Below are 25,920 nucleotides of genomic sequence, written 5' to 3' on the forward strand. Positions count from 1 at the left end.
GGAGTGGAGTGACATGATTTTGCCTGGAGTGAGTAGTGGAGCGGCATGATTTTGCCTGGAGTGAGGAGTGGAACGAGGAGTGGAGTGGCATGATTTTGCCTGGAGTTAGGAGTGGAGCGAGGAGTGGAGTGAGGAGTGTAGCGAGGAGTGGAGCGGCATGATTTTGCTTGGAGTGAGGAGTGTAGCAGCATGATTTTGCCTGGAGTGAGGAGTGGATTGGCATGATTTTGCCTGGAGTGAGGAGTGGATTGGCATGATTTTGCCTGAAGTGAGGAGTGGGGTTTTTAAAAATCGGAGCATCATTGTTTTCTCTCACTTCAAGAGCGCTCCACTAATGCTCCATCACGGGCACAGCACCAGTTAATGGCTCTTAATGCAGCAATTCAGTGTTAAGCAGTGTTAAACACTATTGGCATGAAGGAAAGATGGAATTTCTGATATAACCATAAAGAATGTGATTAAAAAAATATAAATGTAAAATCTAGTGGCATTTGGTAATATTCGACCTCCCGCACGAAAGTTACTTTGGCTTTCACTCTCTGTATTCCTTTCACGCTCCCTATTATTGAGGTAATCTTGCCCTAAAGCTTGAGTTAACTAATGCTCGTGTCTCCTCTCTATTCATACATCAACATGCGTATATTTAAAATGAATGACGGGACGATGATCATCACTTATTTCAGGTTGGTATACGGAAAAATCCCAAAATAGATAGGTGGGCATACCGCGCATGTCTGTGTGTGCCAGAGACTACACTACCGGTTTATCGGGAAACTTTCATATTGGGAAGCGAACGGGTCCAGTCTTGGAGAAACATCCAGCAGTGCTCCCTGTAAATTAATAAGATCTCTCCGCAGACTGTTGATACAGTCCTGACGACCTAAAAGATGCGTCATTATTCAGCAGACCAGCACTATTTTGTTCTTTAGTTATAAAAACAAGAACAGAACATTTATTTACATAAGAGTGCTTCGTTCCGTTTAACTACATTTCCCACAATCCCGAGTTACCTCACTACCGGAAGTGATTTCGTGTGCTGCGCGTGCGTTCTGTTGGCGGTTGGCGCATCGAGAGGTCAGTGAAGTTGAAACTGTAATTTTTTAAAATCTTATTTCATTCAGTTTCACCGTCTTATATCTAAAACGTTGTACTTTAAAGCTCACAACAGCTCTTTATTGTTCCTAGTGTTTTGATTCGGACAGAGAAGATCCTTTAGTGTCGCAGTCATGCCACCTGGGCCTGTGCAGATCGTGCAGCCGGAGCTAAATAACAAGGTATGAGGCCAAGTCCAGGATCATTTACGTCTTCTAGGGATAGAACTAGATATATTCATTTGATTTGCATTGATTTTATGATTCAGTTACATTCACTATTGTTTTCCTTTTTGGAACCTATTTATAGTCTATTCCATGTACATTTTGTTAGACATTTAAAAAGAGTATTGTACTAAATAATTAATATAAATGCATATCTTTTTGTTCTTTTTGGAAAGAGTGGGCAGTTTGTTCTGTCAATCATCGCAATACAGTGTTATGTATAGTTTTGTTGTTTGTGATTATGTTTGTGATATGTGGCATCATAGCATATATGTAATGTGATAAGAAACACAGGCAACTTGATGTCCACAGATTTATATGTCATATGTGAGGCATTTTGGAACGCTTAAGTTGTTATGAATCACAAAGCTAAGTGAGTAATGTGTCATGTTTTAATCAACAGCCCGAGGAACAGAAAGAAGAGAGTCCAGCCACAAAGCCCATTGTTGGAATCATCTACCCGCCTCCTGAAGTCCGAAACATTGTTGATAAGACAGCCAGCTTCGTGGCCAGGTTTGGCACTCTTATCTTATGTCTGTTGTGTTGTATGTAAAGCCAAGATCCTTGTCTGAAAAACTAATTATTAATATATATATTTTTGTTATTCTAAGGAATGGACCTGAGTTTGAGTCCAGGATCCGACAGAATGAGATCAACAACCCTAAATTCAACTTCCTTAACCCTAATGACCCATACCATGCTTACTACCGCCACAAGGTCAATGAATTCAAGGAGGGCAAAGCTCAGGAACCCTCTGCAGCTATACCTAAAGTCATGCAACAGCAAGCATCACAGCAGCTTCCTCATAAGGTCAGGAACATTCTGCTGACTTTCAATACAATACATGCTATAATTTCCATATTATTATGACATACTTGTGCCAGTTAGTAAAATAAAACATGTAATTTGCAATCCAGACGTGTCAAAGGACTGGATCTGTTATGAACAACTCATACCATGATCAAATTTGTGGGGTTGTGCTTATTTAGGTTCAAGCACAGGTGATCCATGAGACGGTGGTGCCCAAGGAGCCTCCACCTGAGTTTGAGTTCATTGCCGACCCTCCCTCCATCTCAGCCTTTGATCTGGATGTGGTGAAGCTGACTGCACAGTTCGTTGCCCGAAATGGACGTCAGTTTCTCACACAGCTGATGCAAAAGGAACAGAGAAACTTCCAGTTTGACTTCCTACGACCACAACACAGCTTGTTCAACTATTTCACCAAACTAGTGGAGCAGTACACCAAGGTATGGTACAGTAAACACAACAAACTAGTCAAATGTGCCAAACATAGCAGAGAGGATTTAAACTCTTGCATTAAGTACTAATTAAATTGTATGGTTACTTTGTAGGTTTTAATCCCACCGAAAGGTCTTCTGCTGAAACTGAAGAAGGAAGCAGAGAATCCCCGGGAGGTCTTAGACCAGGTAATTAATTGACATTTCAATTCACACAAAGTGGATGTTAAGAAATAAGATTAAGATAACCATGGTGTATTATGTTATGCAGGCATGGGTGTTTTAAAACCACAATGGGGAATCATTTCAGTGGAATTTGAGAGTGATTTGAACCACACTAGTGGTTTAAAATATCATCCATAATTAAATGCACTGTATTATTACTATAATTACCATAGAAAACAAATCTTGATTTTATTTTTTTTTCTGTATGAAGAGTATTTGTTTGTTTTTCATCTGTTTATCTTTTTAACTATCTTACCTATTTTTATTTAGTTTATTTATTTCTTGATTGATTTCACCTTGTTCTTGCCATGTAAATTGCATTTGATGCTGATTAGATCCATGATATATAAACAATAAAACTTCTACTACTACTCCTATAGAAAATGGGGAACCTTGCATAATAAAACCAAGTCTCTACTTCATATAATATTGATATCCTAAGTGACATTTATACAAAGCATTAATTATAAAATCAAAAATGCATTAATAAAATGCTAGATAATAATATAATCTGTCTGTAGAGTTCAAACTGAGCACTGAAGCTAAAAGAAAGGTTACAGAGATCAGACCAACCTTAAAACTGTCACATAACATCTGTGCTTTCTCTTTTCAGGTGAGGTACCGTGTAGAGTGGGCCAAATTCCAGGAAAGAGAGAGGAAAAAGGAAGAGGAGGAACGAGAGAAGGAGAGAGTGGCATATGCCCAGATTGACTGGCATGACTTTGTAGTAGTGGAGACAGTGGACTTTCAGCCTAATGAGCAAGGTGGGCATAACTGCTTTTAATACCTGAACTGTTTGATTAACAAAGTAAATTTAAATAATTTTGATATTTGAGGGTTGAAAGACTAACCTCTCAGACTGTGATTTTAATCAACGTAACGAACTCTTTACTTGAATAGATTCATGGGCATGTACTGTATATGTATTCTTTTCTCTTTTGGTAAAAGACAATCTGTAAACCCAGAGCTAAGTCCTGTGATCCAGCTGATGTTTCCAATGGCTTTCACAGTCTTGACTTTAATTGTTAGATGATGGAGAAATTGTTTTCTTTTATAGGTAATTTCCCTCCTCCCACGACCCCTGAGGAGCTGGGCGCTCGTATTCTGATTCAGGAGCGCTATGAGAAGTTTGGAGAGAGTGAGGAGGTGGAGATGGAAGTGGAGAGTGAAGATGAAGAGGATGACAGAGAGGGCAGGGGCGACAGACACACAGCTCAACTAGACCAAGACACACAACTACAGGACATGGATGAGGTGAGAACACCAGTAGTGATCATGCTCGTAGAATGAGGCGGAGCTGAATGTAGTCAATCTTGCTTTGAAATGATACAATACATGTTAATTTAATGGTGTAGATGAGCAGTTTTCAGAAAGGCAGAGGCTGATTGCACTGAGTGCATATTGCGATAAATGTAATTTGCACCCCGTTGCAAAAAGTGGCAGATACTATTTGCACCCCTAATTAAATATTAACATACAGCATAAGGACATCACCGCAGTGTTTATTGTTTTTATTTAGAGTCCCACAGACACCCTACACCCACCCCTTCCCCTAATCTTCCTTTACAAAAATGAACCAAGGTTTAATTACAGTAACCATAGTATCAGCATGGTATTTTGTTGTAAAATCATAGCAAACCACAAAATTAAACATGGTTACTATATCAACAGCATATTACTGTAGTAACAACATGTTAAATATAATTAAAATGATGGCTTCCACCCAAAACTTGGTTACAACAATATTACTGTAGTAAAACATGGTTAATTTTACCCAGATCAAATTTTTTTTTTTTTTTTTATATTCTGACCTTCACCATGACCAAAATCACTGCGAGGCAATCAACCTTTATATTCAATTTTATGTATTATTATTTTTATTATAAGTAGAATTACAGGAAATAGTAAGATGAGACTGAAAACAGGATGGGAAAAAGTGGGACAAAAGGCGGATTGGAACCTGGGTCCTCCGCACGAATAAAGCACATCCACACCATCTTTTCACCCCACACCACTGCATTGACACTTGAGGGTGCAGTTTGTCTTTAATTTCTGTGTTTCCAGCAGACTATTGGAGTGCAAATAGGAGCCCTATGTGGCAGGGGCTATTTACACCTAGTGCAAGTAGTCAATTCGTTTAACCCTTGATTTTTGTTTTTTTCGATCATTTTGGCTCTGTTAATGCCAACGGCATAAATTTTGCCAAAGGTGTGTATTTTTGGGGGCATTTTGATAGTTCAACCTCAGTTCCTATAATACATCTATAATGCACTGTGTACACAAAATAGTTACAATCAGGACCTTCAGTACAAAAATGTCCCCATTAAAACTGCAATATTTGATCCCAGTGCCATTAAAGCATAAAATCATGAATTCTATGATATTATGCTTTCATTCTGGAGCCCTGACTTCAAAATGTACATTTTCTTTTTATTTTTTGTAATTAACATATTTTATTGATTCAAAGAACAGAGAAAAACACAACATATACACACTGAATCAACATTTAACTTTTAACCCTCATTAACATCCCTACCCAAAAGAACGATCTTGTGGTCACATAAAATAATACACACAAACAATAAAATAAAAAATAAATACAAATAAATAAATAATAAAATATATAATAAACATGCATAATTAAACTAAACATCTCCCTCCTCATCCCTTCCGCTAGAGTCCTCCAAAACTGCCAAATACTTACCCCACTTCCTGAAAAATAAGTCCTCCAGCCCCAGCCTTCCATCTATCATCTTTTCATAAGCCGCCACCCTCCCCATCTCCGCACACCACTCCGAAAATGGTGGCGCTCCGTCTGACTTCCATCCCCTTAAAATAATTTGTCTGCCAATCATCACGCCAGTCAGAACCCAATTTTTTATATATTTGTCCCCCGAATTTATAACTTCCCCATCGCCCAAAATGCAAAGTCTGGGGCAAAGTAACATTTGAGTGCCCAGAATGTCACGCAAATAATTCTGAATCTTTAACCATCTTGGATCTTAACGCATCCCCAAAAAACATGGGTTGTGTCTCAAACTTCTGATTGGCATCGCCAGCTGGTGGGTGTGTCTTTAAGACCAAACCTATATAATCTAGAGGGGGTCCAATAAAATCTTTGTAAAATCTTAAATTGCATAAGACGAACCCTTGCATCTCTAGATGCAGACTTTAAATTTTTCAGAATCTTAGTCCATACTCCATCCTGCAATACCAAATTCAAGTCTTTCTCCCATAATCTCTTAATAGAAGTTAAAGCTCCATCCCCCATACTCTGAATTAACATGGAGTAGTACACTGATGCCTCATGACCTTTTCCAAAAGCCGCAATCACCTCTCCCAAAGCATCTGCCTCCTTAGGGGGGTGTGTGCTACTCCCAAAAATAGTACAAAAAAGGTGGCGCAGTTGTAAATACCTATAAAACTGAGGTCTGGGGATCCCAAAATGTTGGACCAAGTTTTCAAATGATCTCAACACTCTACTTTCATATAGGTCACCGAGTGTAGCAACCTCCCTCACAATCCACTCTAGCCAGCAGAAAGGGGACTTGCCAATACATAATCTTGGGTTCTAACATATGCTCGATGCAACATTTAAATAAGTGTCCAATTTAAACAATATGGACACTTTAGTCCATACCGAGTGTAAATGCGAAATAACGGGGTGTAATTTAACTCTTTCAATTAGTTTGATAGAGATGCTTTGTAATGGCGAAATAGGGGCAAGAACTGCCTGTTCAATAACAAACCAGGGAGGGGCTCTCTCAGGTGGAAGTGACCAATGAGCCAAATGTCTGAGACTGAACGCATATTAATAAAACAAAATCTTGGGTAGGCCTAGCCCTCCTTTGTCAATCGGCCTATGTAACTTATTAAAATGCAATCTGGGACGTTTAACATTCCAAATGAAGGACTTCGCTATGCTATCAAATTGCTTGAAATAAGAGAGGGGGACATCTACAGGGAGAGATTGTAGCAAGTAGTTAAATTTTGGAATACAATTAATTTTAATAACATTAACCTTCCCAATCATCGATAAATGTAATGCTGCCCACATCGTTCAAATCTTTTTATTAAAGGGTCAAAATTAACACAAACTAAATCAGAAAAATTTGCTGGGAATAAAATCCCCAAATACTTAATGCCCTGTTTGGGCCACTGGAAGGCACCCGGCTGGAAAGCCATTACTGGACAGTACACTGTCAGAGCCAAAGCTTCGGATTTAGACCAATTAACTTTGTATCCTGAGAACTTGGAAAAGGAATTCATAATTCTGTGGAGGCAAGGCATAGATCTAGTAGGTTCAGAGACAAATAATAAAATATTATCTGCATAAAGCAGAAGCTTATGCACCACATCTCCGGCCACCACCCTTGGAAAATCATCCTCCACCCTTATCACGGCTGCTAATGGTTCCAATAATCTGAAATTAATCCATTTGTTTGTACCGCTGCTACAGGGTGTCTATAAAGTAACTTAATCCAACCAATAAATGTACTCCTGAACCCATACATTTCCAAAATCTTAAAAAGATAATCCCATTCTACCATATCAAATGCCTTTTCAGCGTCAAGTGAGATGGCAGCAACCGGAGATTGATCATTCGCTACTGACCACATGATATTGATGAGACGCTTGATGTTATCAGAAGAGCTACAGCCCCGAATAAACCCCACCTGATCTATATGTATAAGAGATGTCATAACCTTACTTAATCGGTTAGCCAAAATTTTTGACAATATTTTTACATCTAGTTGGATCAGGGAGATTGGACGGTAACTTTTACACTCGCTTGGATCTTTGTCCTTTTTAAGAATCAGACTGATCCGGGCTTGTGTCATGGTTGGAGGAAGTTTTCCATTCTTTAATGATTCAGTATAAACTTCTAACAAAAGTGGAGCCAGTTCTGTAGCATAGGATCTAAAAAATTCTGAAGCAAAACCATCTGTCCCCGGAGCCTTGCCAGTAGGTAGGGAACTTAATTACCACGTAAAGCTCCTCCAAGGTTATCTCAGAATCATGAGGTTTTTTTTGCTCAATCGTCAGTTTAGGAAGATCTAATGGATCCACAAAGTTTCTAATATCTTCATCAGTAGACGAAGACGTGGAACTATAAAGATCAAGAGAGAACTCTTTCAAGGCATTATTAATATCAATGGCTGAGGTAAAAATTTCACCACCAGCAGATTTCACTGAGGTAATGATAGAAAGAGACACTCTCTGCTTTATATACCTAGCCAAAGCTTCCCTGCTTTGTCCCCTGACTCAAAGTATGATTGTCTTGCCCTGAATAACCAAAACTCCACTTTCCGTGACAAAATAGTATTATATCTATATTTCAATCAGGTCAATTCTCTGAGGCCATCAGATGACATATGTCGCTTCAGCTCTGCCTCGGCACTTTTAATATTCTCTTCCAATTCCACGAGTTCTCGTGCTTTGGATTTTATGATGAATGAGGCATACTGTATGATCCGATTCCTAAGAACTGCCTTTAGTGCCTCCCAAACTATGCCCACAGAGGATACTGAGGACCAGTTGGTCTCCATATAAACACTGATTTCAGTCTTTAACATTTGTTGGAAATCAGGATTTTGCAAAAGGGACACATTAAGGCGCCAACTATATGATTTCTTTTTCTCTGTATATGGCAACACCTCTAAACTCACCAGGGCGTGATCTGAGACTTAAGATATTTCCAATTGAGCAATCAACAACAGATGAAATGAGGGATTTGGATATATATATATATATATATATATATATATATATAAAAATAATAATAATCTATTCTAGAATAAATCTTATGGACTGATGAAAAAATTTATAGTCCCTACCAGATGGGTTCAAAAGTCTCCAAATATCCGTAATATTTTTATACATCCTGTGAAGCGTCAATGTTGCTCTAGGGGGTTTACACACTTTTGATTCACTCTGATCAAGGACTGAATCCATCAAAAGATTAAAGTCTCCTCCTAATGTTATAGGGTGTTTTCCAGCGGTTTGCAGCATCCCTTCAAGATCTATAAAAAATACCCTGATCATCAGTGTTAGGTGCGTAAATATTAGCCAAAATCAACCTTTGCCCTTCAATTTCAGCTAAAACAATAATGATTCTGCCTAATTTATCTTTAGTCTGTTTGAGACATTTGAATTATAGATGTTTATTAATCAATATAATGACTCCCTTGCTCTTATTTGAGCTAGCACTAAAAAAAACATGTCCACCCCATATCTTCCCAAATTTTTCAGCTTCCTGCGGGGAGAGATGTGTTTCTTGAAGAAACACTACATCATATTTCTTATGCTTAAGAAGTTAAATAACCTTCCTTCTTTTTATGGGGTGCCTCAACCCATTTACATTCCATGTGGAGAGAGACAATCCACTCATATTTACATTTGACATTTTGATATGGTAGAAAAAATTAATTGTGTGTCAAAAACAAAATTATACAGACCACTTTCCCCATTAGTGAAACAGTCAAACCCCGAAATTCCCCCCAAACAAAACAAACAGAAAAAAGAAACACATGCGCATTAACCCCGCGCACGAAAGCGCCAACCGGCGACAATCCCTCTAAACTCAAAAAGTCCATGAACGCCCACGAGCCCCCATGACAACTTTGCCATTGGATTGCTCAATTTTGCCTCACAAATTTGTGAGGCAAATTTACATAACAGAAAATACAGTTCAGTGGATGACGTAATCATTCCAATGTCCCGTAAAAATACTCAACAAAACAAACTCCAGCCAGCAGGAGGAATAAGCGAATAAGAACGAACAGATTAATCCACGGCTGTTCCAAAGGCGTGTTATTCAATAGAACAAGCTCCAGCCGCTAGACGGAACCAATACAAAAAGAAACAAAACCGGCATCCCGGTTCCCCGGGTGGTCGAGTCAATTCACTTGGAGGCCACATAAAAGTATATACCATGACTTACACAATCCGTCAACTTTATAAAAGACATACTTTGTGTGAGCATGTAGATATTTTGCAGTCATCCGTAGTGTCCACTCTCAAACAGGCTGGGAACTTCAATGCAAAAGTAATCTTTCGTCAGTGCAAAAGTTTATTTAAGGAAAAGTGTTATTCACAAAACAAACTGAAACAGCTTGGCGGAGTCAACGCAAAAAGCAAAAAGAAACCAAAATGACGCCCAGCTTCCTCAAAAGCCAGAGTAAGTACAACGAGTCGACCCACTCACATGAGAAACACCCAATGGTTTACTCGCCCATTGATTCAATAAAAGACATTGCCTGATTGGGACATGTAAATACTTTGCTGCCGTCCTTCATTTCTATTCTCAGTTTGGTCGGAAACATCAGAGCAAATAAGAGCTATATCATCTTTCGCTGATGTAAGAGTTTCTTACATTCCTTGAACCGATCGCGTTTCTCTCTTGTCGAACTCGCAAAGTCAGAGAACAAGAAAATATTATGGTTCTTCCAAGAAAGCTTCCCTTTGCTCCTCGCCTGGCGCAGCACAAGATCTTTATTGGATGATCTCAGAAATCTGGCCAGAATCGATCGGGCCTATCTCCCTTAGCAAATCTGTGAGCTCGGACTCTGTGAGCTCGCTCGATTTCCAGCTTGTGGCCTGTTATGTCGAACAGACTCGGGAAAAGCTTGTCTAGGAATTTCACCATATCTCTGCCCTCCTCATGCTCAGGAATTCCAACAATTCAAACGTTGTTCCTGCGGCTTCTATTCTCAAGATCTTCAAGCTTTTCAAGGAGATGTTCCAAATCAATTTTGGTCGCGGGCGGATTAGTGGTTAATTCCCTCTCCGCAGATTCCAGACAATCGATTTGTCTCTCAACATCAGTCACTCTTGTTACTAACTCAGAGAATTTTATTTCCATCGCCGTAATCAATCGACGTATTACAGCGAGATCCTCCTTCGTCAACATCACCGACATGTTGGACAACTGACGCTGGATCACATCTCCCGCCGTGCCATCCAAATCGAGTCCCCAGTCTGTAGGCCTGTCAGGGCTTTCATCCTGAACACGTGTGTCTTTTAATGTCTCCAGAAGATTTTGACTTCTTTGCCATGTTTTGCCTCAAAGAGCAAATGTGTAACTGGGTGTATCAAATTTCACCAGATTATAACATGAAAATAATAAAAAATTTAGCAAAGTGCGCAGAGCTCGTCGCTCACACGTCTGCTGCTTGCATGGCGTCACGTAACCCCCCCCAAAATGTACATTTTTAATATTTTCCATAAGATGGCGCCATTTTCCTCATGTTTAGCCTATGGAGTAAATACATGCTTTTTTCCCTATTTTCTGTTTGCTGTATTATAGAGCACTGCAGGCCAATTGAATAAATGATGCAGCTAAAATTGTGTGGGTGTGTTGGTATGGATGTCAGAGTGTGTTTTGGATGTGTGTATTGAGAAATGTGTTTGTGTGTGTGTGTGTGTAAAAACCAATAGTGGCATTATGTAAACAAACTGGCATTTAAAATGTTAAAATCCTGAAAATGAATGAATATTTGGTAGTTATGATCAGGACTGATGTTGGTTAAAAAAAATTTACTTATTGAAAGGGGAAAGTAATATTATGGCAGTTTTTTGATGCAGACATTTTGTCCTCCAAGGACCTCTGAGTAACTTTTTTTTTTTTTATTGACACACAAGGGTTAAGAAATGGGTTAACTCTGCATCACTAACTACAATCTGCTCGTCCTCTCTCAATAGGGCTCTGATGAAGAGGAGGATGGCATGAAGGCTCCGCTACCTCCTGATAACCCCCTGCCTCCTCCCCTGCCCCCCACCCCAGACCAGGTTATCATCCGTAAAGACTACGATCCCAAGGGTAAGTTTCCACTTTAGTGTTTAACTTTGGGTTTTCAACCAGGGGTCTGTGAAGGGACTACAGTGAAGAAGAGATATAAAGCGCATAGAATTTTCTTAACTTATGTAAAACATTTAGAAATTTTAACTATGTGAGAATGATCTGGTAAGCATTTTTTCTATGTGATAATGTTGATGAATGTTTTCAATGAAAGTTATATCAAATTGTTTCTGAAAAAAATCTAGCTTTTTCTATATTGGGGGTCCCTGGTTTGGCAGAGAGCCTGGGTCCCCCAACCCATCCCTGGGTCTTAAAATTTTAAAAACCATTAACTGGGAAAGAAAACAGTCATAAAGCATGTCATGTTTTCAGTAGTTTTGGATTATATAATTTAAACACTTTTCCACCTGTTGTCTAACCCTCTTAGCCTCTAAGCCTCTGCCTCCTGTGGCCACTCCTGATGAGTACCTCATCTCCCCCATCACGGGAGAGAAGATCCCAGCCAGTAAGATGCAGGAGCACATGCGCATCGGTCTGCTGGATCCGCGCTGGCTGGAGCAGCGTGATCGCAGCATCCGCGAGCGTCAGATCGAGGAGGAGGTGTACGCTCCTGGCCTGGACATCGAAAGCAGCCTGAAACAGCTGGCCGAAAGACGTACCGATATCTTCGGTGTGGAAGAAACAGCCATCGGCAAGAAGATCGGAGAAGAGGAGATACAAAAACCAGAGGAGAAGGTAAGAAAGCGTTATTAGCTGTGTTTGCTGTATACCGCACGGTTTGTGGTACAGACTTGAATGATACTTCAAATTGTACAACTTTTTACGGATTTATGCTGGTGGATGACAAAATACTATAGACTTTGATTGAATGAGGGACCCAAGCTATATTTAGGGACTCGAAAATCATAGAGACATGGGTGCGGGCTCTCTTGGCTTGGTCCACTAAACAACCACCCAGGATTCCCTAACAATGTCCTAGCAGCAACACCGAAGACTAGCATAGCTAAGCGCAAAAAAAAAAAAAAAAAAAAGTGTTAAACACATTGTGGCAGTGAGTTTTGCACAGACGAGCACCAGTCACATCTTTAGGAAATAAAAAATCTAATTCGAAAGGTGTGATGTTTCAGAAGTAATTTAGTTTAAGGGCTGTGTGTAGTTAATAAAATATTCTAACACACAGTGTATACCTCTAACATCTAATTTCTCTCTTCATCTTCAGGTCACATGGGATGGTCACTCAGGCAGTATGGCTCGTACCCAACAGGCAGCTCAAGCTAACATCACCCTGCAGGAGCAGATTGAGGCCATCCACAAAGCTAAAGGTCTAGTGCAGGAGGACGACACCAAGGAGAAGATCGGACCCAGCAAACCCAACGAGATGCCTCAACCGCCCTTGCCCTCATCAGCCCCCAGCCTACCCAAACCCAGCCCACCAATCAACACCATGCCCAGACCCACACATACTGTGAGTCACTATCTGATTCTGCATTCATGAATTTTAAAGATAGGTTTGCTATATCCTATCCTATCTAATATATTACCTGATTGTGTAGAAAAGTGTGAATATCTGTTAAAAAAAAATATTGGCCAAACTGATTATCAGCCTATTTCTAATGTTATGTAAAGAGTCTACCATTCTTATCATGGTTTCTTATATAATAAACTACCCGATTGTTTAGAGAAGTGTGAATATCTGCAGAAAATATCAGCCAAACCGATTATCGGTCTATTTATAGTGTTAACTGAAGAGTCCCATTCTTATCATGGTTTCTTGTACATTACCCTAGTATAAAGAAAAGTTTGAAAATCAGTAAAAAAATATTGGCCAAATCGATTAACTAAAGAGTCTGCCATTCTTATCATGGTTTCTTGTTTGTATTCCAGATGGCGCCCCCAGTGCGTACCACCCTACTTCCCGCAGTGCCCGTCATACCCCGTCCTCCTGTGGCCCCTGTGGTGCGTCTGGCCCACGGGCAGGTCCTGACCCCCATGCCACCCATGCTGCATGCCCCCCGCATAAATGTGGTGCCCATGCCACCCTCTGGACCCCACATACTGGCACCCAGACCTCCACCTATGGTGGTGCCTGCTGGTGAGTGTCTGAAATAACAGGACTGTTATGTTGTGTTAAAGCTTTGTGTGTTGTGTTACAATATTGAAAGATGAAACATTGTAACATTGGAGGGAAAAGCACAATTAAATCAAACTATACAGAGTAAAGCAAAACGTATCAGTATTGAACAAACAGAATGAATGGTACTTAGTAATCCTTTTTTACACTTTGAAGCTTTTATACCAGCTCCCCCTGCTCCTCAACCTCCCAGCACTGCTCCCGCCCCCATTCCTCCTGCCCACCCTCTGCCGCCTCATGAGGACGAACCTTCCAGCAAGAAGATGAAGACAGAGGACAACCTGATTCCAGAGGACGAGTTCTTACGCAGGAACAAGGTACACACTCAGCACAACCAAAAAATTATTTTACGCCAGTAGATATTACAGCAGGGTCAACCTTTATACTTAGTCTTAAAACCATTTATTAATACTGTTTATCTGGCCTTTGCGCTCTTCTAGGGACCTGTTGCAGTTAAGGTGCAGGTGCCCAACATGCAGGACAAGACAGAATGGAAGTTGAGTGGCCAAGTGCTGAACTTCAACCTTCCTCTCACAGACCAGGTAAAAACTGTGTCTATGCATACATTATCTGTGTATGTAGTATATAAATAAACAAAAATGCATCTGTTTGGAGCTAGTTCCATCTTAATCAAATGGCATTATTTCTCTCAGGTGTCTGTAATCAAGGTTAAAATCCACGAAGCCACTGGGATGCCAGCTGGAAAACAGAAGCTACAGTATGAGGTAAAATTTCTTCAGGGTTCCCACGCGTCCTGGAAAACCAGAAATTTTGCAATGCAGTTTTCCAGTCATGGAAAATTTGAAAAATACCTAAATGTCCTGGAAAATAATTATTTGTCCTGGAAAATATTTTAGTATAATAAAACGGCTTGACTGTGTTGCTAGCAAGGTTTTCGTTACATGTACAAAAACATGGTAACGATCGGAACTCGAAATAGGAGACACATTTGTATAGTTTTTTCACTGCTGGCAGCTGTGCATTGTGAAACAGTGTCAAAGGTTAAGGGTGCATACACCCTCAGGATTGATTACGGCAGCGCCCAGTCGTGTGCTTGGCAAGCGTGGTCCAACCAAGGCAGAAAGCTTCACTGGTTAGAGCTACAGCTAATCGCGTGCTTGGCGCGTGCACAGTGAGAAGTGGCGCTTGTGAAACTTCTCATTCATAAACAAACTGAATGACCTGGTACATGTACGGACGGATGGACTGATTGAATGAATGAGAGGGGATTGTTGTTCGTTTACTTCAGCATCGGCATGTGAGTCTACCTTGTTCACGGAGAGAAAAGGGCGGAAGAGCTATTAATGCATAAAAGTAAGTGATGTCTATACACATTGAGGCTTTCACATGACTTGCGTCAGTGCTGCTGAATACATTAAAGTCTATGAAGAGTCACGTCAGCTCAGCCTCGGCTCCGACTTCACACCAAAGTGTTTTTCACATGTATTTTATTTGAATTATTACCTTATCATTTCCAAGTATACAGAGACCCCAGTTACTGAACTACAGTAATTACATTTACCCTCCAAAAAAACGCTAAGACCTAAACATAAACGAGTCCTCTTTTTATTTCCTGCAATCAAAGAATTTGCCATTTTTTTTCTCATCCAAATATGTTTATTGTGCACACCTCCCACTTTTGTGGCAAGCTTGTAAATTTGCTCCACCATGACGCTTTCTGCAACGCATGTCATGTGGAGTGCAAAATACCGCTTGATGCTGGAGTTGAATGGAGCGTTGACGCCTCGACTCGGCTCATGTGAAATGCGTTTTACAATGGCGAAAGGACATTATTCAAACTCTATTATTATTAGACTATTATTGTTGTCTTTTCTGATAAAAGTCATGCTCCGCAGTTAAAATACTGTAGGAAACTGATACAGAAGATCTTCTTTGTTCTCAGTGCTTAAACATTCGACTGAAGGCGGTAGATTTGACATGCTAATTTTAATAAAGAGAAGGTAGGGATGTTATTATTATTATTATACTATTATTGTTATCTTTTTGGATGAAAAGTCATGCTCGGCAGTTCACGAACTGAACGGAAATTATAGATCTTTGTTCTGATAATGCTTAAATACTGTAAAGTCTTTTGGTAAATTATGGTCCTAAACATCTCAGAATGGTTCAATGACTCACTCATTGCACATAAGATGCTCATTTGTCGCCACCTAGTGGCATCTCCAGAAGGGGTCACTAAACTAGTCAATTAATGAAACTGAACAAATTTGTGAAACAGAAGCAAGCCACAACAAATTACCCTTTATTTTTGCAGCTAATTCTGCACAATTGTGCAGATAATTTGCTATACTTGAATCATTAAAGTAGATTAAGTTGGTGCTTTTAGCTTATTCTTTAAAAACAAATAACCACAGAAAACATGTCTGTGGATCAGTGATTGTCTCACCTATTTCGCACCTCATGAGTTTTTATCCCTGTGAGTTTTAGACAACGATGACAGTTGGACCACTGTTTTTTTTATTTTTGTTTTTTATGAATTCACACTGGTTTGGAAGCGTGGTGATTTGGCCTTAATATCTTGGGATGTGAATTAATTTTCAATAATTCAACAATCGGAGTCAGCTTATACCGCGGTTACTACATGTAGTGTGGAAAACACAAAATCTAGTTATAAAAATGGCATTAGCAATAAAATGCAGAATGTCATGGAATATGACATTTGGATGAAAATGAATGTACAATTAATCAAATTAAAATTCTGATATGTCCTAGTGTGATAAACTAAAAAAAATCTCTGATTTAATTAAATAAATAAATAATCTGCAAGTGATGCATGCTTCAAAATGAATGTGTAGAGCCGACCGTTCATACACTGAATACACCTCATTATGATCATCACGTGCACACTTGTGTGTGTGTGAGATGACCGAGACAGAGCACTCTGAAGTGTGCAGCACATACAGACTATGTATTTATTTAAATAAATCACAACTTTATGGTGATTTAATAATCACACTGGGCCTTGAAGCAAACTGCTTATCTGGAGGTGAGAAACTACCGTGAAAACAAACAGAAACTCCAAATTAAAAGCTCGATTTAAGTGGATGCATGTGTTTGTGCTTAAATATTACACTTGTTGGCCACATAAAATGTCCAGGAAAATTGTGCCTTGAAAAGAGTGGTAACCCTGTACTTTAAATGGTCTGTAGTGCGATAACAATGTATCAGGGTGTTTTAACTGAATGCTTCAAAAAATACTTAAAGATGGTAAATCAGTATAAAAATACTTGGTTTAAAAATTGTGAGATATCATTTGTTTTTTTGTTTGATACCTCCAGGGTATTTTCATCAAAGATTCCAACTCCCTGGCCTATTACAACATGAACAATGGATCCGTCATCCATCTTGCTCTGAAGGAGAGAGGAGGAAGAAAGAAGTAGTTCACTCTTTACAGTGTTTCCTTCAGTGCTCAGATCATTACCATGTTTATAATCCTGCTTCATTTGTACACTTCACAGAACTTCTGCTGTGCTCTGTAGCAAGACTGTATTACAAATTAATTGATTTCTTGTATTACCCTGTCAAGATGTTTAAACAATCAATGTGTGAGTGATTTAGTGTTACAAAACATTTAATATTAGTGGTAGTGTCCCAGCAATCTATCAAAACTGCGCCTCAACTGTTTTTAGTTGCCCTTTTCACTGACAAGTAATTGTGTTAAATACAATTAGCAAATTTGAAGTTCAACTTTGAAACAACACATTTAGTGGGATATATAATACATACGTATCTCTTTGGAAAATCTCTTAATAAATTTGAGTTAGAAATACTGTCAATAGTCGTACTGTCTTTTTTTACATACTAAAAAATGTTATTGCTAATGTAAAGCTATTTATTTTTTTTTAACACTTTTGCGTCAATCTAAAAAAGTTAGTCAGAGGTCCTTAGAGGACAAAAATGTGTGAAAAAAAAAACTGCCATAATGACATTATATATTAATTTTATTTTCCACTTTCAATGAGTTAATTTTAACCAACATCAGTCCTGACCATAACTACCAAATTTTCATTCATTTTCAGGATTTTAACCCTTTAAATGCCAGGTAGTTTATATAATGCCAGTATTGTTTTGTTTTTTATGAATAAACAAAAAATTATTTTCCATATACTAAATGCTGAAGGGATTTTTTTGTTTTGATTATCACAGTCTGGGATATGTCAATGATTATCAACAACACTGATTTTGATGCATTATTATTTTTTGTGAAGTGTCAGATTTAAAAAAAAAACTAAAAAAAACTTGCACTCAGGAACATAGACAAAAGTATCAGTGTAAAAAAACTGCCATAAAAATATTATTTTCCACTTTCACCAACATCAGTACTGATCATAACCACCAAATATTCATTTATTTTCAGGATTTCAACCCTTTAAATGCAAGTTTGTTTATATAATACCACTGTTGTTTTTTACACACACACACACACACACAAATTTCTCAATACACACAAAACACACTCTGACATCCATACCAACACACCCACACAATTTTAGCTGCATCATTTATTTAATAGGCCTGCAGTGCTCTAAAATAAAGCAATCGGAAAATAGGAAAAAAGCATGTATTTGCTCCATGAGCTAAACATGAGAAAATGGCGCCATCTGATGGAAAATATTAAAAATGTACATTTTGAAGCCAGGGCTCCGGAATGAAAGCATAATATCATAGAATTCATGATTTTATGATTGAATGGCACTGGGATCAAATATTGCAGTTTTAATGGGGACATTTTTGTCCTGAAGGTCCTGACTGTAACTATTTTGTGTACACAGTGTATTATAGATGTATTATAGGAACTGAGGTTGAAATATCAAAATTCCCCCAAAAATACACACCTTTGGCAAAATGTATTTCGTCGAAGGTCGCACAAGGGTTAGGTGTAATATAACTGGTTGGAAAGGAGTTTTCTTGTGTCTGGTGGCTTTTATTTTGAAGGAGAGTCTTAAGAACAGGGCACATCATTTCCATGAGGTCATAGGTGAAACATTTAGCGGGAAATCCCCCCCCAAAAAAAATTTCTTCTGTTTACTTTAAGTTGCAGTCAAATCAGACGAGATTTACAATACAGTCTAGAAAAACGGCAAACGAGATAAGAAAGTGAAGATAATAGCACACAGTAAGATGTAGGCTATGACAATAAATTAACTGTAAGATGACAATACATAGAAGAACTACAGACAACTGTATAGATTTATAACATAAGTTATGATTAAATATTCTGACACTCTGTCGTGTGTCCCTGCTGTCAATCATGTTTCAGACGTGATCGTGCCGAAAAAGACTTTATTAAGTCCTCCAGGCTCAAAGGAGCCCGTCATGAGCGCTCGTACATCGGCTGTTCAGAGAGATTCCGCCTCGGTGAGCAGTAAGGGCATAAACGATCCGCGGAGAGCGAAGAGGTTGCTGAGCAACACTGTTCATGGCTTGATGGGAAAAATGGTAAACAACAATAAGCTTAGATAGGAAACAGTTCAAACTTAATTGTGTTTCTTTAGGAAATTCAACAACAACACAACTTCTACCATCTATATCAACATAACAAATGTTGTTAAAACTCTATCATGCTCAATACCTGAAGCAGGTATTCAAAACGATTTTTATGATTTACTACACTGTAAAAAATGTTAACCTGCAATTGTTAACTAACTATTTTTACTTGACCTAAACCTTAAAATAATGTTTGTTGGTGTAATCAAAGGAATTATGGTTGAATCAAACACGTTAAATAGATTTTATTTAAATGTTACCTCATGAAGTATATTTTTTTAAGGTTAACATTGTTTTAGAGTAAGACTGTCAAATACAACCTGAAATACTAATAAAATGCGTACATCTGACATTAAAGTGGCGGTTCTCCCAAAAATAAAAATGTTGTGACAGCCTCAGTCACCATTCACTTTCATTGTATGGAAACGGATGAACTGAAAATGAATGGTGACTGAGGCTGTCAGTTTCTGTCTAACATCTCCTTTTGTGCTTCTTGAAAGATAGAAAGTCATACAGGCTTGGAACAACATAAGAGTGAGTAAAGGTTTCTCAATTTAAAAAAAAATCAAAAATAGCATTTTCAGAATTTTCATTTTGGGGGAACTAGCCATTTAACACCAGATGTAATATACATTTTCTTTTAAGATAAGCTTGTTAGCTGTAGGTATGCTGACCCATAATAATAATGTTTTTCAGAATGTCAGGGAAGAAAGATAGTAAAAGAAAAAGACAATTAAGGAAAAGAAATTAAAGGCAAAATCAGTGGACTGAAGAGAGGGTGAATGATCATTTAAAAAGATCAAATCATTCTGCATATGAAATATATCCAAACCTAAAATAGTTCTTAACCAAATGAAAAGTTAGTCTAATGAGATAAAGAATGTTTTCTTGTTATTACACATTTTATAAAGTTACATTTTGTTTTTGGAGAATGCAACACATTGGTAATCACTTAATCCTCTTCAAACAGTAGGCTAGCTACTCTTTAATACCTTATTAATGTCTCTTTAATAAGATTCAATGCCATAAACTTTGTAAATCTAATAAAAAGTTTTAGATAAGTACTTCAGAGGTGCTCATAACTTTTAAGGTGCTGGTAGCTTTTAAACAAAACTGTGTTACCTGATGAACTGATAAAAACCTGCACACCTGTTTCACAAGAGTTGCCTAAAGCACGCCAGCCAAGCCCGTCTGAATGGATTTTCTTGCCATTGTTGATGCAATATGTAATTGCAGTAAATGGTCTGTGGGCATTGCATGGGCATGTGGGAGAGCAAAATAAATGATCAATCACCTTTTAATTAAACCCATACTGATATAACATATTTTGATACAATAATTAAATATATTATTACTATAAATGATAGCAATTTCTAAAACTCCACCACACCAAAGAATACAGTATGTGGTTTCTAAATTCCTACTTTGTAATAATAATAAAAACACACATTTATTTTTGATTAATGATTTTATGAACATATTAATTGAATTGGTTTATAAATAGACTATTGACACCCCGTATCTGTCGACCACTTCTCTGAACAGACTATTGGAGGAGCTCATAACATTGTGGTGATTCTCTGAATCTAGAAACATGTTCATCACTCTTAAAACTCATCCTCTAGAATACAAGCATCTAGATAGTCACAGACTTTTATGGCAAAAATAATAATTTCTGGCGTTTTATTCTGCCGCTGTCTTTTTTGTTGTTGTTGTTGTTGCGTGCAGTACATAAAATTGTGTTTCACGGATATTGAGCATCGCGCAGCGCAGAGGGAACATTACCTCCACCCTGAAAACATGTTCATGCAGGGTTGAAAAGTAATAGAGTACAAATACTTACACTGGCAGCCAAACGTTTGGAATAATGTACAGATTTAACTGTTTCTGAAGGAAATTGGTACTTTAATTCACCAAAGTGGCATTCAACTGATCACAAAGTATAGTCAGGTCATTACTGATGTAAAAAAACGCAGCATCTCTAGACAGGCCCCATTTCCAGCAGCCATCACTCCAACACCTTATCCTTGAGTAATCATGCTAAATTGCTAATTTGGTACTAGAAAATCACTTGCCATTATATCAAACACAGTTGAAAGCTATTTGGTTCATTAAATGAAGCTTAACATTGTCTTTGTGTTTGTTTTTGAGTTGCCACAGTATGCAATAGACTGGCATGTCTTGAGGTCAATATTTGGTCAAAAATGGCAAAAAAGAAACAGCTTTCTCTAGAAACTCGTCAGTCAATCATTGTTTTGAGGAAAGAAGGTTATACAATGCTTGAAACTGCCAAAAAACTGAAGATTTCATACAAAGGTGTACACTACAGTTTTCAAAGACAAAGAACAACTGGCTCTAACAAGGACAGAAAGAGATGTGGAAGGCCAGATGTACAACTAAACAAGAGGATAAGTACATCAGAGTCTCTAGTTTGAGAAATAGACACCTCACATGTCCTCAGCTGATAGCTTCATTGAATTCTACCCGCTCATTACCAGATTCATGTACAACAGTAAAGAGAAGACTCGGGTGCAGGCCTTATGGGAAGAATTGCAAAGAAAATGCCACTTTTGAAACAGAAAAACAAAAAGAAAAGGTTAGAGTGGGCAAAGAAACACAGACATTGGACAACAGATAATTGGAAAAGAGTGTTATGGATCTTAACCCCATTGAGCTTTTGTGGGATCAGCTAGACTGTAAGGTGCGTGAGAAGTGCCCGACAAGATGAGTGCTACAGGAAGTGTGGGGTGAAATGTCACCTGAGTAACTGGACAAACTGACAGCTAGAATGCCAAGAATCTGCAAAGCTGTCATTGCTGCACGGGGAGGATTTTTGATGAGAACTCTGAAGTAGTTTACATTGTAATAGTAATTGTTCACGTTATTAATGTCCTGACTATACATTGTGATCAGTTGAATGCCACTTTGGTGAATAAAAGTACCATTTTCTTTCCATAAGAGAAAAATCTGTATATTATTCCAAACATTTAGCTGTCAGTGTAAGTATTATACTAAAGTATTATTTTTGGGGATTTGTACTTTACTCAAGTGCAATTTAAACTAAATACTTTTGCTTAATTACATTTCCTCCATTACTATTAACTCCTTACAATTTTATTTAAACTTGAAAAGTACTCACTACATTTTTGCAGATACATTTATTTCATTTTACTGGACTGAAGACGCCTTTTCACTGCATCTGACAAACAACAGATTTTGTTCTAAATGATGTCACACCAGTTCATTCTTCGATTTCGTATAAAGTATATCAATAAGGTTAATGCTCTATTGAGTTTTAAATCAACAAAACTGACCTCCCTACCCTAAGCCTTAAATCTAACCGATAGTGTCAGAAAAAGCAAATGTGAGATGAAAAACACAATTGCGTTCTTTTGTGGTGCTTCTATGACACTTTCGGCTCACATGTCGACTCGCATTCTCTTCAGGACTTGTACCCTGGCCCTTTGTATCACATATGCAGCACTCTATCAGTTGAGCTACTGCTCAATTTGATCACACTTAAACAAGCTTGTAAATGTAGTTGATTATGTAATGCAAACATTAAAATGAGTCATATTCTATCCACCTATTTTGCTGGACGCGGATATGTTCCACGATCCGACTGTTTTCAATTTCCGGTCTCCAGTGTTTTCACTTGCATCGGCATATATTCTTAGCGGTAATGTTTAAGATAATATATTTGTAAAAAGGGCAAAAAACATGTGGCTGTATAGTGCTGATACTTCACAGAGTCGAGTGTGTAGATGTCATGAAGTGATGGTCTGAGTTTAGTTATGTTAATCTCATTAACTACTTTGAGTTATGACAACAAACAACTACACAAGTTAATTTTTACTCAAAATAACTTAAATGGTTGTTGTTCTCTGTCTAAATCGCTGGTTTCAGTTAGTTTAACATTGCGTCTCGAGACCAGAAATAGAAAACAGGCAATTAGAATAATCATGGCATCGCCCAGTGGTTGCTCAGGACAATGGTGGCTAGTAAAAGTGTTTAGATGTCATAAGATAACATTGTGTGAGGAACAGAGCGAAAAGTGTTTATGAACTGGTAATCTGCTGTTTTACTCGTGATTTGAGTGAAAGGGATTAAAGTCTTTGTTGTTTTAGCGGCTGTTGTGTTCATTCCACCAGGAAATTGCCGTGTTATGTACAGCAGGCCACATAAAAATAATTTTGCAAAAATGTAGTTATTGTAACATGATTCTTTGACCAGGTTGTGAATGCCACTGGGAGAGAAATATGACAGTCGTCAGAGTAAAAAGGCGACATAACAAACCAATCAAATTTAACAACGTCCTCTCTCACACAATCTCCTCTCTTGATTTCATTCTAGCTAGGACAAAAGTTACTTTTTAGTTTTTTAATACTTACAATTTAATGTGAATACTTTTTTACTTTCACTTAAGTATGTTTTTGGCTAGATACTTGAACTTTTAATTGAGTAAAATTTTCAGTCAGTATCCACACTTTCACTTAAGTATAATTTCTGAGTAATGTTTATACCCCTGTGGCCATGTGCGACAGTTTGAGCACTTACGATTTTGCAATAGCAAAGTAGACATAAGACTATTTGTACTTATTGTAGGTCTTATAATACATTGACTCATTGTGCATGTTTTTTATTGCAATGCTCTTAGGCATAACACTCATGTGATTTTCCAATATTCTGTATTCCATATTCAACTGAGGGTGCTCCAAATTTTGTTTGAGGGTGCTTAGCACAGAAAAACATTAGACTTTACATTTATATTTAAAGAGAAAAATATTGATATTAAAATATTGATATAATATTGATTACCCCCCCAAAAAAGAATATATATATATATATATATTGATTAATCCCTCTTATTCTTTAAAAAAGTATCTGGGTTCCAGTGAGGCATTTACAATGGAAGTGAATGGGGGCAATCTGTAAACATTAAAGTACTCAGTTTCAAAAATATAGACACAACACACAAACAATATGCATGTAAACATGATTCTAGTGTGATAAAATCACTTACTAACATTTTCTGTGTAAAGTTCTTGGCAATTTCACAACTTGCCATGACGATGTCAACAAACCCTAAAATCCTAAAACGACTGTAAAAATGATGAAGAATCAATGTAAGTGTCTTTATAAAATTATAAGAGTCATGTTTCTGCCTTTAAACCCTCCAAAAATTGGCCCCATTCACTTCTATTGTAAGTGCCTCACTATAACCTTGATGCTTTTTTAAAGAAAAGGACTGACGACACGAAATACATTTTTGTGGTAATCAATATTATTCAGTTTGAAACAAATCCCACTGGGTGGTGCTTTTGAGTTGTTTTGAAACAAGGGAAGAAGTTTACTGTAGTGAAGCTCCTGCACACAATAGGTGGCAGCAGTGTGCAGTATTTTAATGGTTCAGGCTCTGCTCTAAAAACTGACTTCCTTAGCAACAGATTATATTACACAGAAACTGAAATTGACCCAGTTTGATTGATTGTTTGTTTTTTGTTTTTTTGTTTTTTTTTCATGAGAAGATTTCAGGGGATTTCTCAGACATGTCTGATTATGAAAAAAATAAAATAAAATAAAAAAATGCTTGATATGACATGCAAAATTCCTATTTAAAAACAACAACAACAACAACAGATCACTTGCATGTAAGTTCTAAAGTCATACTTGCGTACACAAGGCATTAATTTATAGTGATCAGTAGATTGCTTTGACATGTAAGTCTGCTCTCTCATGAAACCATAATATGGATAGTCTATGAACAGCAGTGTGACACTGTTTCAGATCCTTCCAGGCCCTGGAAACAGATCCTGTTTTACAAAAGGAACTGAAGATGTCAGTGGGCCTAGTCAGATGTCAAGGCTTGTGTTTTTGCTGTTTGAGCTACTTTAAAAAGTGGGTTAAACAGTGACCATTTTTGTAATTAATCTGAAACAGTCAGAAATATCATACGTGAAATCCTTTTTTATTATCAATCTCCACTTTCACTTTCCCTTTTTTGCGATTCGCATTCTTTGTGCATATCGCCACCTACTGGCTGGGCTGGTCAAAGAGATTTTTTTGTATAAAAAAAGGATTTAAATATTGATCTGTTTCTCATCCACACTTATTATATCACTTCAGAAGACAGATTAAACCACTGGAGTTGAATGGATAACCTTTATGCTGTCTTTATGTGCTTTTGGACCTTCAAAGTTCTGGCCACCATTCACTTACATTGTATGGACTTACAGAGCTGAGATATTCTTCTCATTTGTGTGCAGCAGAAGAAAGAAAGTCATACACATCTTTTGTTAGGATTGTCTTACACAAACTGTGGCTGCATCCTAATCAGTTAATGATTTAACCGACAGCAATTTTGTATGAAAGGGACTTTTAAGGAAGCTGGTCTCAGAACAGTTTGAAAAGCGCCTTGTTTTCATCCTTCCTCATTAAACAGCCATAAAGGCAGCATTTTCCAGCTTTTGGATGCAGTCTGTGTCTTACAGTTACAGTTTTTACACTGGGTGAATGAGCCATGCTGCAGCAGCAGTGAGAGGAGAGATGAGGTACTCAGCCTACCACGCAGCATACGCTGAACTTAGCGGAAAACATGCAGTATAAAAATGCAGTATAAACTCATTTATCCAACACAATCTTTTACAATAAAGGCTTTTATGACTCAGCATAAAATACTGTACTGAACTACTCACTCACTGA

General features: G+C 37.8%; 1 protein-coding gene across 2 annotated transcripts; it reads left to right on the forward strand.

The window, feature by feature from the left end:
- The first annotated feature begins 1,005 nt into the window (after positions 1-1,005).
- Positions 1,006-17,639, forward strand: LOC127424532 (splicing factor 3A subunit 1-like). 2 transcript variants are annotated; one of them, XM_051669861.1, is made up of 16 exons: positions 1,006-1,074; positions 1,186-1,274; positions 1,720-1,829; positions 1,928-2,126; positions 2,306-2,563; positions 2,669-2,743; positions 3,393-3,543; positions 3,837-4,033; positions 11,483-11,600; positions 12,007-12,314; positions 12,799-13,044; positions 13,464-13,671; positions 13,867-14,027; positions 14,151-14,252; positions 14,364-14,435; positions 17,010-17,638. In XM_051669861.1, exons 2-16 carry the CDS (start codon positions 1,227-1,229, stop codon positions 17,109-17,111), a joined length of 2,355 nt encoding a protein of 784 aa, XP_051525821.1. In that variant the 5' UTR covers positions 1,006-1,074; positions 1,186-1,226; the 3' UTR covers positions 17,112-17,638. The 2 variants fall into 2 exon arrangements, with proteins under 2 accessions (XP_051525821.1, XP_051525822.1); XM_051669862.1 differs by having other exon boundaries at positions 1,070-1,092; positions 17,010-17,639.
- Positions 17,640-25,920: the final 8,281 nt, after the last annotated feature.

Source organism: Myxocyprinus asiaticus, chromosome 33 (assembly GCF_019703515.2).
Source record: "Myxocyprinus asiaticus isolate MX2 ecotype Aquarium Trade chromosome 33, UBuf_Myxa_2, whole genome shotgun sequence".
NCBI classification, from domain to species: domain Eukaryota; kingdom Metazoa; phylum Chordata; class Actinopteri; order Cypriniformes; family Catostomidae; genus Myxocyprinus; species Myxocyprinus asiaticus.

Bases quoted from the DNA above. Each gene is read 5' to 3' on its own strand.
- LOC127424532 (XM_051669861.1), top strand. From the start codon at position 1,227: ATGCCACCTGGGCCTGTGCAGATCGTGCAGCCGGAGCTAAATAACAAG. The intron at 2,564-2,668 runs GTATGGTACAGT...GTTACTTTGTAG, and splicing joins TAGTGGAGCAGTACACCAAG to GTTTTAATCCCACCGAAAGG. The intron at 4,034-11,482 runs GTGAGAACACCA...CTCTCTCAATAG, and splicing joins AACTACAGGACATGGATGAG to GGCTCTGATGAAGAGGAGGA.